The 15,799-nt window shown below is 36.2% G+C and overlaps 1 protein-coding gene across 13 annotated transcripts in view; it reads left to right on the top strand.

The window, feature by feature from the left end:
• Positions 1-15,799, top strand: part of ZZZ3 (zinc finger ZZ-type containing 3) — a 140,232-nt gene that overhangs the window by 99,693 nt on the left and 24,740 nt on the right. For 7 of the 13 annotated variants that reach the window (XM_057500342.1, XM_057500343.1, XM_036890329.2 and 4 more), the window contains one exon: positions 8,243-8,311. The exons of the other annotated variants lie outside the window; for them this stretch is intronic. In XM_057500342.1, the coding sequence (XP_057356325.1) occupies positions 8,243-8,311 (69 nt within the window). The remainder of the gene's footprint in view (positions 1-8,242; positions 8,312-15,799) is intronic. 13 annotated transcript variants of the gene reach the window in all.

Below are 15,799 nucleotides of genomic sequence, written 5' to 3'. Positions count from 1 at the left end.
TGATGCAATTGTGAATGGAGTTGTTTTCCTGATTTCTCTTTCTGTTGGTTCATTGTTAGTGTATAGGAAAGCCACAGATTTCTGTGTGTTGATTTTGTGTCCTGCAACTTTGCTGTATTCCGATATCAGTTCTAGTAGTTTTGGGGTGGAGTCTTTAGGGTTTTCTATGTACAGTATCATGTCATCTGCAAATAGTGACAGTTTAACTTCTTCTTTACCAATCTGGATTCGTTGTATTTCTTTGTTTTGTCTGATTGCCATGGCTAGGACCTCCAGTACTATGTTAAATAACAGTGGGGAGAGTGGGCATCCCTGTCTTGTTCCCGATCGCAGAGGAAAAGCTTTCAGCTTCTCGCTGTTCAATATAATGTTGGCTGTGGTTTTATCATAGATGGCCGTTATTATGTTGAGGTACTTGACCTCTGTTCCCATTTTGCTGAGAGTTTTTATCATGAATGGATGTTTGACTTTGTCAAATGCTTTTTCAGCATCTGTGGAGATGATCATGTGGTTTTTGTCTTTCTTTTTGTTGATGTGGTGGATGATGTTGATGGACTTTCGAATGTTGTACCATCCTTGCATCCCTGGGATGAATCCCACTTGGTCATGGTGTACGATCCTTTTGATGTATTTTTGAATTCGGTTTGCTAATATTTTGTTGAGTATTTTTGCATCTACGTTCATCAGGGATATTGGTCTGTAGTTTTCTTTTTTGGTGTTGTCTTTGCCTTTTTTTGGTATTAGGGTGATGTTAGCTTCATAGAATGAGTTTGGCAGTATCCCCTCCTCTCCTATTTTTTGGAAAACTTTAAGGAGAATGGGTATTATGTCTTCCCTGTATGTCTGATAAAATTCCGAGGTAAATCCATCTGGCCTGGGGGTTTTGTTCTTTGGTAGTTTTTTGATTACCGCTTCAATTTCGTTGCTGGTAATTGGTCTGTTTAGATTTTCTGTTTCTTTCTGGGTCAGTCTTAGAAGGTTGTATTTTTCTAGGAAGTTGTCCATTTCTCCTAGGTTTCCCAGCTTGTTAGCATATAGGTTTTCATAGTATTCTCTAATAATTCTTTGTATTTCTGTGGGGTCCGTCGTGATTTTTCCTTTCTCGTTTCTGATACTGTTGATTTGTGTTGACTCTCTTTTCCTCTTAATAAGTCTGGCTAGAGGCTTATCTATTTTGTTTATTTTCTCAAAGAACCAGCTCTTGGTTTCATTGATTTTTGCTATTTTATTCTTCTCAATTTTATTTATTTCTTCTCTGATCTTTATTATGTCCCTCCTTCTGCTGACCTTAGGCCTCATCTGTTCTTTTTCCAATTTCGATAATTGTGACATTAGAGCATTCATTTGGGATTATTCTTCCTTTTTTAAATATGCTTGGATTGCTATATACTTTCCTCTTAAGACTGCTTTTGCTGTGTCCCACAGAAGTTGGGGCTTAGTGTTGTTGTTGTCATTTTTTTCCATATATTGCTGGATCTCCATTTTGATTTGGTCATTGATCCATTGATTATTTAGGAGCGTGTTGTTAAGCCTCCATGTGTTTGTGAGCCTCTTTGCTTTCTTTGTACAGTTTATTTCTAGTTTTATGCCTTTGTGTTCTGAAAAATTGGTTGGTAGGATTTCAATCTTTTGGAATTTACTGAGGCTCTTTTTGTGGCCTAGTATGTGGTCTATTCTGGAGAATGTTCCATGTGCACTTGAGAAGAATGTGTATCCTGTTGGTTTTGGATGTAGAGTTCTGTAGATGTCTATTAGGTCCATCTGTTCTAGTGTGTTGTTCAGTGCCACTGTGTCCTTACTTATTTTCTGTCTGGTGGATCTGTCCTTTAGAGTGAGTGTTGTGTTGAAGTCTCCTAGAATGAACGCATTGCATTCTATTTCCTCCTTTAGTTCTGTTAGTATTTGTTTCAGGTATGTTGGGCCTCCTGTATTGGGTGCATATATATTTATAATGGTTATATCCTCTTGTTAGACTGAGCCCTTTATCATTATGTAATGTCCTTCTTTGTGTTTTGTTACTTTCTTTATTTTGAAGTCTGTTTTGTGTGATACCAGAATTGCAACACCTGCTTTCTTCTCTCTGTTGTTTGCATGAAATATCTTTTTCCATCCCTTGACTTTAAGTCTGTGCATGTCTTTGGGTTTGAGGTGAGTCTCTTGTAAGCAGCATATGGATGGGTTTTGCTTTTTTATCCATTCTATTACTCTGTGTCTTTTGATTGGTGTATTCAGTCCATTTACATTTAGGGTGATTATTGAAAGGTATGAACTTATTACCATTGCAGGCTTTAAGTTTGTCCTTACCAGAGGTTCAGGGTTAGCTTCTTTACTATCTTACTGTCTAACTTAACTCACTTGTTGAGCTATTATAAACGCGGTCTGATGATTCTTTATTTCTCTCCCTTCGTATTCCTCCTCCTCCCTTCTTCATATGTTGGGTGTTTTGTTCTGTGCTCTCTTTAGGAGTGCTCCCATCTAGAGCAGTCCCTGTAGGATGCCCTGTAGAGGTGGTTTGTGGGAGGCAAGTTCCCTCAACTTTTGCTTGTCTGGGAATTGTTCAATCCCTCCTGCATATTAAATGATATTTGTGCTGGATACAGTAGTCTTGGTTCGAGGCCCTTCTGTTTCATTGCATTAAGTATATCATGCCATTCTCTTCTGGCCTGTAGGGTTTCTGTTGAGAAGTCTGATGATAGCCTGATGGGTTTTCCTTTGTAGGTAACCTTTTTTTTCTCTCTGGCTCCCTTTAATACTTTGTCTTGTCTTTGATCTTTGCCATTTTAATTATTATGTGTCTTGGTGTTGCCCTCCTTGGATCCCTTGTCATGGGAGTTCTGTGTACCTCTGTGGTCTGAGACGCCATTTCTTACCCTAGTTTGGGGAAGTTTTCGGCAATTATTTCTTCAAAGACACTTTCTATCCCTTTTTCTCTCTCTTCTTCTTCTGGTACCCTTTTAATGTGGATATTGTTCCGTTTTGATTGGTCACTCAGCTCTCTTAAAATTCTTTCATTCCTGGAGATCCTTTTATCTCTCTCTCTGTATCAGCTTCTCTGCGTTTCTGTTCTGTTTTCTATTCCATTAATGGTCTCTTGCATCTCGTCCTTTCTGTTTTGAAGTTCTTCCAGAGCTTGTTTTATTTCTGTATTCTCCTTCCTTAGTTCTTGCATATTTCTCTGCAAGTCCATAAGCATGGTTATGACTTTTGTTTTGAATTCTTTTTCAGGAAGACTGGTTAAATCTATCTCCCCAGGTTACTTCTGAGGGGAAGATGTAGCATATGCCACAGTTGTCTGGGTTAGTCTTGTCTGGATAATATTTTTTTGCCTTTTCATGTTGACAGGTGTTATTGACTGTCATCCGGGAGGGCCAAACTTTTCACTTGCTGCTGGCCTTTCTTTACTGGGACAACTGCAACCCCTAGTGGATTGTGTTGGGTCATTGCGTGTAGGCTGGGTCTTTGTGTCTTGCCGGGCCGATATGGTTGAATCTCCCTTTTTGTGAGTGGGGTTTGCTTTAGGCTGTTTCTCTGCTTTCCCAGCGCCCATGAGAGGTCCCAGAGCTGTTGCCCAGGGGGATAGTGCGCCCGGTTTTCCCTGTAATTTCCAGCCACTGAGCTGTGGCCTGTGTTGTTTCTGTCTAGCTATTAAGTCCCTGTCCCTTTAAGACTTTCAAAAAGCACTCGCTTTTCTTTGTCACAGGGGCATCAGCTTCGGCACTCGCTCAGAGGTCTTGCTGCCCTATTTCCCTAGTTTCCAGCCCTCCACGCATGCTCTGCGTCTGCGCTCTGGTGCGGGTGGCTGGGGCTGGGTGTTTAGCAGTCCTGGGCTCCCTCTCCCTCCCGCCGGGAGCTGGGGGGAGGTGTGCTTGGGTCCCGCCGGGCCGGGGGTTGTATCTTATCCCTTTCACCAGGCGCTGGGCTCTCGCACGTGTGAATGTAGTCTGGCTATTGTCCTGTGTCTTCTGGTCTGTCTTTTAGGATTAGTTGTATTTGTTGTATTTTCAAAAATATATATGTTTTTGGGAGGAGATTCCCACTGTCCTACTCACGCCGCCATGTTGGCTCCGCCTTTGTTGAGCCAAATTTTGAAACCATTGCTATTTCTAGAACAGTTTGAGAACCCATCCCAAGTTTTTAATGCTAGGACTAAATTTCTGTTTGTGATTTTAATGATTCAACTTGAAGTAAGAAGGGAAATTTCAGATTGGTTTTTCAATTAAAACTTTTTTATAAATAAATTTTTTTAGGGGAAAAACTTTTAAACTTTGAATATGTATTTTCCTTTTTTCTCTTTGACCCTTAAAAGTGAATACTGATCTTTAATTTTGGTATCTAATAAGACATCTTCTGACATTTATCAATCATAGCTATTGTCTACAACCATGATAAGAGATTCTTAATTATTTATAATCCATTAGATGTCAGGCAACGTAGATTTTTAAAGGATTAGTCCAAATAGCATATGTAAGAAGTAGTTTTACAGAAATACATTGAACTTTCATAATATTTTTATTAATTTGGTCTTATATTTTGGAGAGTAATAAATGTCTGTAAATTATCAGCTACAATTTCCTTCACTCTTCATATATGTAAATCTTCATATGTGCCAAATAGTAATATATTTCATAACAGCAACTTAAATTTTTTGGTTAGTGATTATTTTTAACTTTATCAAAGGCTAATTATATAGAGTAGTTTATTCTCAAAATAGTTTGATTACTTAAAAAACATTTGAAATACAGAGCTTCTAAGAATTTTGAATAATTTAATCCATCTGTGAGATAGATTTGTGTCTACTGCTATTTATTCAGCAAGTATCTACTGAATGCCTTCATGCTAGTAGAGAGCTAGTTGCTGGGAATATATGAATAGATTATTACTGCAAGGTCATTTATATTTTTGGATGTATAAGACTCAGGTTTAGTTCTTTTTCTGGGAAGTTTTCTTTTGTAAAAAGACAAATATAAAGTGTTAGGTGTCATCATCACTTGAAGGTCAGTCTGAAATGATGATAAACACTTAGGAAAAATAATTAATCAGGTAATAAAAAGTGTTTCCTAAGATTATCAGGGTTTTTCCCCTCCTTGTTCAGAATCTAGTATTGAAAAATGAAAACCTCAGATCTCATAAATTACCATTTTGGTTAAATTAATCCATCATAAATGAGTTTGAGAAAAAAATATACAATATCAGGTACTTTGTTGGTAACTAACTTTTTATTAGTCTCAAAATGATCCTTAAAGCCTTTTGTGTTCTGAAATGTATTGTAGACTTAGTATTCTGACTTGTGAAATTTAGCAAGGGGCTAGGACTGTAAACTGGTTCTTTTTGAGAATCTTATGTAGTTTACATTTTATTTAGTTATTTTGTGAATGTTTTGCAACTTGAGGGGAACTGGAAGTACTTACATAATTGCATTGATATTTCATATTTTGGGTGACTTAGAGGATTTTGGTGCTTAGTATATTTTTTGTTTTTAGGGTGTTTATAATAAGATCCTACATTTGAAATATAATCCTTTTTTTAGAAGAAGCTCTTTGAAACAATGGTTCATAAACTTTATATAGAATTACCTTGTCTTGTTTCAAATATGTTTGGCACATATGAAGATCCCTGGGCCTACATTCAAAGATTGTTTTAGTATATTTGGGACAGGAACTAGGTACCTGGATTTTTCATATGCATCTAGGGAATATGGATGCTGGCGATCCTTAGACCACGTTGAGAAAATTTGTCTTTATAAACTTTTTCTATCACTTTTAAGAGATTCCCATGACCCTACGTTTTATGGGATGAAAGGGAATTATCATTTTCACTTTGTTTGGAAGAAGGTGGTATTGGGAGAAAGATGTGACAAAGCAGAGATAGGTCCTTGAGACACAGGAGAGCTTCCATCATTTCTTTGATTTTAAGAAACTTGAAATCTTTCAGCTTTCTAGAGGAATTCAGCTAATACACAGTACCATCTTAGACTGTAATAAAAATGCAAACCCACATAGATTTTGTGATAATTTGGAAATAGGTATTATTCTTAAAAATATGATTTTCCTAGTGTCTTAATAGCCTAACAGAAACTTGAATTGGCAGACTCTTGAAGAAATAGCAGTTGTAATTTTGAGAAATTACTGTTTTTTCATTTCTAGACATAGTAATTTTTTTTTTGGTATCATTAATCTACAATTACATGAAGAACATTATGTTTACTAGGCTCCCCCCTTCACCAATTCCCCCCCACAAGCCCCATTACAGTCACTGTCCATCAGTGTAGTAAGATGCTGCAGAATCCCTACTCGTCTTCTCTGTGTTGTACAGCCCTCCCCGTGCCCCCTGCCCCTGACTACACATGCTAATCATAATGCCCCCTTTCTTTTTCCCTGCTCTTATCCCTCCCTTCTCGCCCATCCTTCTCAGTCCCTTTCCCTTTGGTAACTGTTATAGACACAGTAATTTTTATTTATGTTCAGAGTCTGGGTTTAACTAATTAATTTAAAACTGCCTTTAAGATAGAGTGAAAAATCACAGTATCTTTTTAATCATGGATGTAAATCTAAAAAATAATGATTGTGTATGACCTGTATTTTGGCTTATTAAGTGTAAGTGAAATCCTAGTTGGTCACTGGGACTGTGACTTAGGGATCCCAAGTATTCAGCGCTAGGGTACCTTTACTTAAAGCTGGTGCTTCAGTACTACAGATCCTTTAAAATTAATTTTATCTATCAATAAACATGTACTCTGGGCTGCTGTTGCTTTACTCTGACTTAAATCAGTTCTACAAACATCTGTTGAGTGCTTACTGTAAACTTTGGCATAGTCTTAGACACCATAAAGATGAGTAAGATTTGGTTCCTTTTCCCAAGGAGTTTAAGGAGACACATTTTAAACCACAACCCCATTTGTATTTTTGTCACACAGTCTTGGCTTTCAGTTCTTCCAAGTATTTTGCTTCCTTTCCCCATGGACTTTTTTCTTATGTCTGCAGAGTCTCAGTTAATTATTTGGGATCTTGAGGGTGTTTATGAAGCTGGTACTTTCCATAACACTTGAGATGTGATTGCAGAGTATTTGTGTATGCCTTTCCTTTTATTTTCCTTCTCCATTAATTGGTACAGAATAGATGGGTGACTGATAATTGGCAAACACATACAGAAAAGAATAGATAGTTTTTGAGTAAGAGTATAACATATTGATTATGCTCTTGGGAATCAGAGAGGCTTATTTGGGTTCAAATCCACCCTTGAAATCTTGGGCAAGTTACTTAACCTCCTTGTTTCTTCATCTATAAAAAGAGAGTAATCATACGCATAGGGCTGCTGGTGGTTGCAAAGGGCTTAGCACACTATCTTAGAAGTACTAAATTTTCAGTACAAAATGATGCTGGTGATGATGATGAAAATGAAACATTTTGAAAAGTGACTGAAGGGGTCCCTTTTTCCTGCTTGAAGCTAAGCCTTCTGTCAGCGAATTGGGTCCCATCACTTCCTGTTTCCTGTTAGGGACCTTGGCTCAGTTTGTTATTGCTCTGGAATGATTTTTCAGAATCAGCCTTTCTTAAATGTCAGCATTTGAACGTGCTTATGTCTTTCCTGGTTTAAAAACCATCTGTTCATATCTCATGTACTTCTCTAAGTACTATCCTACTTCTCTCCTCACAGGTCAATTTCTTGAATAGATTCTACTTTCTATTTCTTCTTCCCTCATCTTTTACTCCTAAAGTTTTGACGTGTGGCTTCTACCTCCATCACTCTATTGAAGTGACTTACTGGTGATCTCCTTGTATGAAATCCAGTGGAATGTCTTTTACCTTAGTTGTTTTATTAGAAGTTGACTTTGTAGGCCCTCCTTGAAGCATTTTTTTTTTTGTCCATTTACCAGGTACTATAGAGGCTACTACATCAGTCTCTCAAACACCTTTTTAGATGCCTCTGTTCTGCTTAAGAGTGATAATTGCTAGAGCCTTTGTGAAATAAATCTGATCTCCATACCTACTACCTTTATACATCTTAAGCAAGTAAACACCATTCTAGTCTTCTAAATTTAGCGCTTCAGCACAGTAGTGACATTAAATATTAATAATCTTACATTAGTATGATACATCTATTATAATTAACCAATACTAATACATTATTATTAACTAAACTCTATACTTTATTTGAAGTTCTTTAGTTTTTACCTAATATCTTTTTTCTGTTTTGCAGCCCCATCTAGGGTACCACATGACATTTAGTTTTTATGTCTCTTTAGGCTTCTCTTGGCTGTGGCAATTTCTCAGACTTTCCTTGTTGATGACCTGGACAGTTTTGAGGGGTTCTGGTCAGTATTACAGATTTCTCTCTATTGTAATTTGTCTGGTGTTTTCCTCATGATGAGAGTGGGGTTGTAGGTTTTTGGGAGGAAGAACACTGAAGTAAAGTGCTATTTTATCACATCATACCAAAAGTATATACTATTAATATGATTTATTACTATTGATGTTGACTTGAATGCCTGGCTGAATTAGTATTTGTAAGGTTTCTTCACTGTATTAGTCTATTTTCCTCCCCCTTTCCATACTGTATCTTTGGAAGGAAGTCCTTATGCACAGCACACGCTTAAGGAGTGAGGAGTTATGTTCTCCCTCCTTGAAGGCAGAGTGTCTACATAAATTATTTGGAATTCTACATGGGAGGCTTTGTTTGTTTCTATCCTTTCTTTTCTTTCCCCTTTTATTTCTTTCTTTCAATCATTTATATAAGTATGGACTCATACTTATTTTTGTATCTTGGGTTTAATTTAGTACTTTTTTTTTTTTGCTCAAATTGTTCCAATTTGGCCATTGGGAAATGTTGGGTCCTATGACCCATTAAGGTGGTGTAGTTTGGGGTGTGTGTGTGTGTTGAACACTTTTTTACTTTCTGGCACATTAGAATGCTCCAGATTCATCTTGTGTATTTCCTGCCCCAGACCTAGAATCAGCTGTCTCTCCCAGAACCTTGGTTCCTTTTATTGGAGAACAGTGTTAGAAACCAGTGATTTGAGTGTTAAGTTTGCTCATTGTTATGTGGGGTGTTGCTGCTTTTATGTAGCTGTTTCAGCTGATAAAGCAGAAAAATATATGTGTGTATACTGCCCTGTATGTAGTATTTATATCTACAAATATTTCTCTATGTAATCATATATATTACATATATAAACCAAGCTAAACATGAGTTCACATTTTGACTCAACCTCCAATCCATTATATTACAGCATGGATCATTCTAGCCTCCTCCCTTTGCTTATTTGTAAATTTCCACTCAAGCACTGACAAACTTGGCCAGTCATTTCCTATTTATTCAGTTGTTTAATTCCATTATATATGTATAGCAGTACTGTAATTGTTAATAGTTACCCCCACTGGAAATAACTGTGTCAACAAGCATGTAGTCCTTATGTACAGTTCCTTTTGCCTTTAATCCTAGAGATACTGCTCATGTCCAAAGTTACCTAGGTCATGGTCTTTTTCCTATCCTCCCTTCCTCAGTGAGGTGGTTTCACACATTTCTAATACAGTTAGATCCTTGTGTCACAGTTTACATTCCTTCTAAAGATCCCCTGACCTTCTAAATAATTTAAATTCACATACATTAAGGTTCATTCTTTATGCTTTAAAGTTTTGTGGGTTTTGATAAATGTATAATGTCATGCATCCAACATTACAGTAGAGAAAAATAATTTTACTGGTACTAGAAAAACACTGCGTTCTGTATTCAACCTTCCTCCTTTCCCCCCAGCTTCTGGTAACTACTGATCTTTTTGCTATCTCTGTAGTTTTAATCTTTCATAAAATGCCATACAATTGGAATCATTAATATGTAGCCTTTTCAGGCTGAAGAAATTTATTTTTAAATGCTCTTTCCTAGTATCCTTAGAATCTTGGTCTTGGAATGACCTTGACGTAAGGCTCGTTCAAACTTCCACCCCATAAAACGCATCTACAGCATCCTTTGATGGTGGTCATTCAGTATCTATTCAAACTTATCTAGTGACAGGGAACATACTCCTTTCTGAAATCTTTCCTTGTACTGAGCCTCAGATTTTTCCCTAGAACTTATACTTAATGTGAGTTTGACTTCGGGGTGACTTTGACTATGTCTATTCCCTTTCTACATAGCAGGCTCTCGTATCTTGAAAAGTTTTAGTATGATCTCTTCTGGCAGCTATGTTCCTTTAACTTTTCTGTTTTTCAGAACCCTAGCTGTTTAACAACTTCTGGGTACATTTCAGTGTTAAATACGATGTTCAGAATGTAATCTTATACATCATGTACATAGCCTTCTATGTGGTTTCCATTTATTGCCATTTTCATCTCTTTCAAGTTTATCATATACATTGCCATCATATTAGTCTTCCAAATGCAAATATTTTCTTATATCATTTTTGTTCAAAACTTGCAGTTTTTCCGTTTTCCAGTAGTGTGGTGCTTCATGCAGGACATGTTTCTGAATAATCTGTGGAATTAAAAAATATATATAGATGCTCAGTACTTCCTGGGGATTCTGCAAATGGAAAGTGGTTTTTAGAGACTGTTACTTTGCAGAGGAGGAAACTGAAGGCCTGATAGTCTAATCAGTTTGATGATCTTGACCACAACTGTCAGAAGGGATGAGAGCCTGTATCTCTTGGTCCCTTTAGATCTACAGCTCTTTTTAAGTCATTTAAGGACTTACTTTGTGCTCTCAACTTGCCCTCAGGCTATACTTTCTTCATACTATCACTATTCTTTCAACTTGTATCATACTTAACCTGCCTCTGTGCTTTTCCTTGCACTGTTTGTTCTACCTGACATATCTTAACCTCTTTTTGCTTTTCCTTTTGTGATATTTTGATGTGGAAATATCACACATGGTTTTCACAGTTCAACTTGGTTCTTCTTATATGAAATACTGTTTAAGTCTCCCAGGGACGATCACTTTGATAATAACGTGTTTATCATTGTTAGTCAAATTTTGCTACATGTGTTTTTCTCTTACAGTACATGAATCATTATAATTATTGTAAATTTTAGGAATTGACTAGGAACTTTATAACCTTTTTTCCCTAGTATCTAAGTAAGCAACTATTTATATGCACATTAATACCCTCTTAACAAAATTGTGATGATCAACATGTAGGGCTGCAATATAAACATGTCGATTATACTCATATCCTTCAGAATGGGTGATGTAGTGCTCTGTACATTGATCTAGTGCTTGGTAAGTGTCTGAATGGGTTCATAAAAGATTGAGCTAATACTGTGTGTTTTTGAGCAGTCAGTTCACACTTGAACCTCATAACTGAGGTTCACAATGTTTTGTCCCTATTAAGGCAAGTTCATGCCCATCCTATTCTTGTCTGATTGTTTTGTAGTTTGTTTTGTAGTTCAATTTAGGTTTTTTGTTTATGTGGTTAAATTTCATCTTGTCTAGTGTTCTAGCTTGCTTGTTATTTTTTAATCCTGATTTTTTTCATCTATAGTATTTGCTATCTCAGTTTCATGTCATCCATTTGGTAAGTGGTAACCTCTACCTTTGGTAGGCCCTAGACTCCAACTTTGCCTTTCAGATCCATCTAAGTCTTAGGTGTTGAAAAGGATTAAGGCTCTGTATACAGTTGCTTAACCACTGCATAGTCATCCATCCAAATAACTATTCCAATCATGTTTTCTTTTGTAGTTTTTGTTTGTTTTCATCTTTGTGAGCACTTTCTGTGTCTCTTCAACATTAATATGCTATGAGACAGTATTAAAGAAGGAAAAGATGGCTTTCCTCTCAAGGATTGCACAACATAATAAATGAGATAAGACACACATTTTAAGAACTAGGGAAATAGGTGTACCTAAAAATTCCTGCCTTTAGTAAGTATACTATTCAGTGATCTGGGGAATAGCCAGTCCCTTCATAGACCACTGACATTATATTCCAGGTAATTTCTTTTTGGAATTAACTTCTGTGAGAAAAGCCATTAATGTATCATGAGTAGACAATGTGAAGAACGAGAAATTTATCCCATAGATCTTTTTAAATACTTTACTCTCTGAGAGCAGTTACTTGACATACTTCCTGCTCTGGGCAGAGCTGATAAACCCAGGTCTCTGATATGATTCTTTATGAAGAAAACAGTGACTTAATGTTATATTTATGTATACAGTATAAACTGAGTCCATTGTTAACTCAGGAATAATCTGTAGTAATGAGTGACCGGAGTAGAACAAATATCTTAAAATCCTAGAATGTGTCACTGAAAAAGCTTTTGAAATACTTACCTGATCTGTTCTTCTCATTCTGTAGCTTAGGCAGGTAATGGTTTAATGACTTGAATAAGGTCCCATAGTTAGCTGCTGATAGAACTAGGACTTGAACCAGGACTTCTGTGTGAAACTCAAAAGTTCTAAAAGAGTAGAAGTGATCTCTCTGTAACATTTTTTCCTACAAAACTTTCCCTTTAAAAAAAAATTATGCAGTCTTATTTCATGCATATAAGAGTAATGAAATAATTTATATACAGGTGTAAATATGAAATCAAGCAGCCTATAATTGTTTAACCACAATCCAGGTTAAGAAATACAAAACTGATAGCACTCTGGAAGTCCCCTGTACCTAGTTCCTCAGTTATATCCTTCCCTTTTCTTGTAGATAACCAGTATCTCGATTGTGTGAAAATCAGTCTTTGCTGTTTTAAAAGGTTTTACCACCTATGTGTGTATCTCTAAACAAATAAAGTTTAGTTTTTGAACCATACTGCAGTACTCTTTTGTGATACATTGTGTTTGTGACAATATCTGTGTTGTGACAATCAATACAAACAACATCTGTGTTGATGTAAATTGATAGTTTGTTTTCATTGTTGTATAGTATTCCATTATTTACCTGTACCACAGTTTATCCATTCTGCTTAGATGGGCATCTGGATTGTTCCTAGTTTGGTGTCCTGAATAAAACTGTCGTAAATATGTGCTACTGTGTATATTCAAGAGTTTCTTGAGGTTACATACCTACATACGGAAAGTCCAGGTCTTGCTGTATGTGCATCTTCAGCCTTACTAGTTAGTTACAAACTGAGATATTCTAGTCCACTCTGATAGGGCTGTTTACTTCTGGTTCTCCCTTATTCCTAGGGCATAGCCCTTCAGAATCCCAGGCCAAAGCACAGATTGGTTTCCCAAAACCTCTACCTTTGGTAGGCCCTAGACTCCAACTTTGCTTTTTTACCATTTTAAGCTTTCAAAAGCACTATTCAGCTCTTCAGTCTCCTCTGCTGGATCAGTAAATTGCTCTAGGGCAAAAGTGCCCCAAAATAGGTTTTAACTTTCTGGTTTTCATCTTGTGGATCCTGACCTGGTTATATCTCATGATTCTGTTAGCTTTTTAATACTTTTGAGAGCTTTGAAAATTTTTTCCCAGTTTGTCTTCAATGAAGGATTATTCTGAATTTGCTTAGTTTATATTTTCTTAAAAGTACAAATTTGTCCACATTGAGCTTTTAGTTTTAATTATAGTTTAAATATTTGAATTTGCTTTCCTTTCAAAGCTACATACTCAGTTTTTTTCCTGTAGCTGTTTTCAAGCTTGTCTTTTATTCTTATACTTTGTGTCTTTTCTTGTATGCTTGGTAATTTCAAAGTGAGAGCTGTTCACTTTCTTTGGAAAATTATTTATGGGTTATCTTTGAGGCCTAGGATGAAAGATGTATCCCTCCAGAGAAAATTGCATTTTGCTTCTGTGGATATCTTGGTGGGAGAAAGGAATGTGTACCAGTCCAGAACCATTGCTTTGAACTGTAGTCATAGCTTCAGTTTCATGGTAGGCTGCCCACGTAATATTATTTGTGGCAGCAGACATGTACAAGAACTGTCTTGTGGTAATATTTTTTTTGGTTGAAATGTTTACCTGCTTTTTGCCTTAGTCCCAGTGCAACTCTGTTTTGGGATGGTAATGAAGAGTGGGGTCCCAGTTTGATGGGAGAGGGTTTCCTGTTAGGAGACAAAGCCACCAAAGTAGGCAGTCTGTTCTCTGGCCAAGTGAAGTACAGAAAATTGAGCTCAATCTTGCATGGTTCAGTACCTGCCTTCAAGGAAAAAGCAGTTTTGTGTTCCACTTGACTCCCAATTTATGCCTTCACTTAGATTTTAGCTTGTTAATAAAAAGTCTTAGTATTTTTATAACTTAATGGTTCTTCCATGATTTTAAAATAAACAAGTACATGTTTTTTTCTTTATTAGCTTTTAATTGAGCATTTTAAATTATTTTCAATACAGAGTTTATGTCTCTCCTTCTATTGCCTCCCTCTACTGCCTAGAAATTAGACAATAAAACTAAACTTCTTGCTGATTCCTTGGTATTCTCTCTCAGACATCGGGATTTTTACCTGTATACTCTTTCATATAAATGGTTTTGTAATCACCAAGTGAACAAAAAATTCAAGAGAACTTAGATAATGAAAGGTAGTAAAAATAACTTATAGACTTGAAGAGTATATTTTCACCAAATACAGTTCCATAATAAAAAAGCTGAAGACATGAAACAAAATAAAATTAACAACTCTTTTCCGTAGGTAAGCTTAACATTCTTAGCATTGGATTCAGCTTAGAAACAGATAACAAATAATTTTGATTTAATACAAAGTTGTCCTTGTAGGAAAGCTATAACTATACTTGCTTCCATGCAAAGGATATACATTTTTAAATCATTCTATTCTCTTGGTTCAGTGAGCAGTAAAAGTGATATCAACATGTTTTACTAGAATTAAAGAGTTGAGAATTTTTAGTGCTTGCTACATTTCTTAAATATCTGTATGAAATCTATGGTGATTGGGTGCTGTCCTGCCACCTTTTATTAGTTTTAACTGAGACAAGGTTTTTCTTCATATTGTGCCTTTATCATAGTTTGATTCTGGTTTGACCCTTTATACTCTATAAAACAAGTTTATTTCCTTTTCCACATAGCTGCATGTTAAATAAAGAGTGAAATATTCTGTTGGAGGTTTTCATTTCTTGGCTAAATATTTTCAGAGTTTTTAATAATTCTTCATATCACATCTCCACAATAAATGGCTTTTATGGTCTTGGCAAAGTTACTTAATCTATGCTTTGGTTTCCTTATCTCTAAAATAAGGATACTGGTACCTAGCTTATAAATTTATTTGTGAGTACTGGGTTACACTTAAAGTACAACGTCTGGCATATGGTATATATTCAGTAAATGTTAGATGTTATTGTTCTTATTACATAGTTTCTCTTCCATTTTGTCTCTTCATAAACCTGTTTGTCTCTCTCAGGCAGAGCTGAATACAGTAGCAGATGTGATCCGACCAGCCCAGGAGGAGTACAGTGGTCCTCCCCCATTAATTTGGACTGAAGTTGGAGTTTTCTTTTTAATTCATTGTGGAGATTTTCAAACATACAGAAAAGTAGACACATTAGTATGGTGGACCCTCTCATGCCCATCCTCCAGCTCTAACAATGTGGCTAAAGCCTGTGCCATTCACTCACATCCAATTCATTTTCTCCATCTCTGGTGTAATTGTAGCTCCACTATTACACCTAAGCTCAGTGCCTGATTTGCCTTGATAATTACTACAGTTTTTAGGATAGTGCTTCTTTTAGTAAATAATTACTCAATTAATGATCAAATGAATCTTGCCTTGATTGTTACCTGGAGCAGTTTTCAGTAGTTTGCTTTTGGAGGTAAGTGGGTGAATGCGTGGGGTTGAAAATAGATTTGTCTGTGTCATTTTTTTTTTTTTAAGATGTCACCCCAGTTTCTTAGGATTCCTTCCATTTCTGCATAGAGATATATATGGTAA

The sequence above is a fragment of the Manis pentadactyla genome, chromosome 4 (assembly GCF_030020395.1).
Source record: "Manis pentadactyla isolate mManPen7 chromosome 4, mManPen7.hap1, whole genome shotgun sequence".
Taxonomy (NCBI): domain Eukaryota; kingdom Metazoa; phylum Chordata; class Mammalia; order Pholidota; family Manidae; genus Manis; species Manis pentadactyla.
The sequence above is the reverse complement of the archived record's forward strand: the minus strand, read 5'-3'. Positions and strand labels throughout refer to the sequence as shown.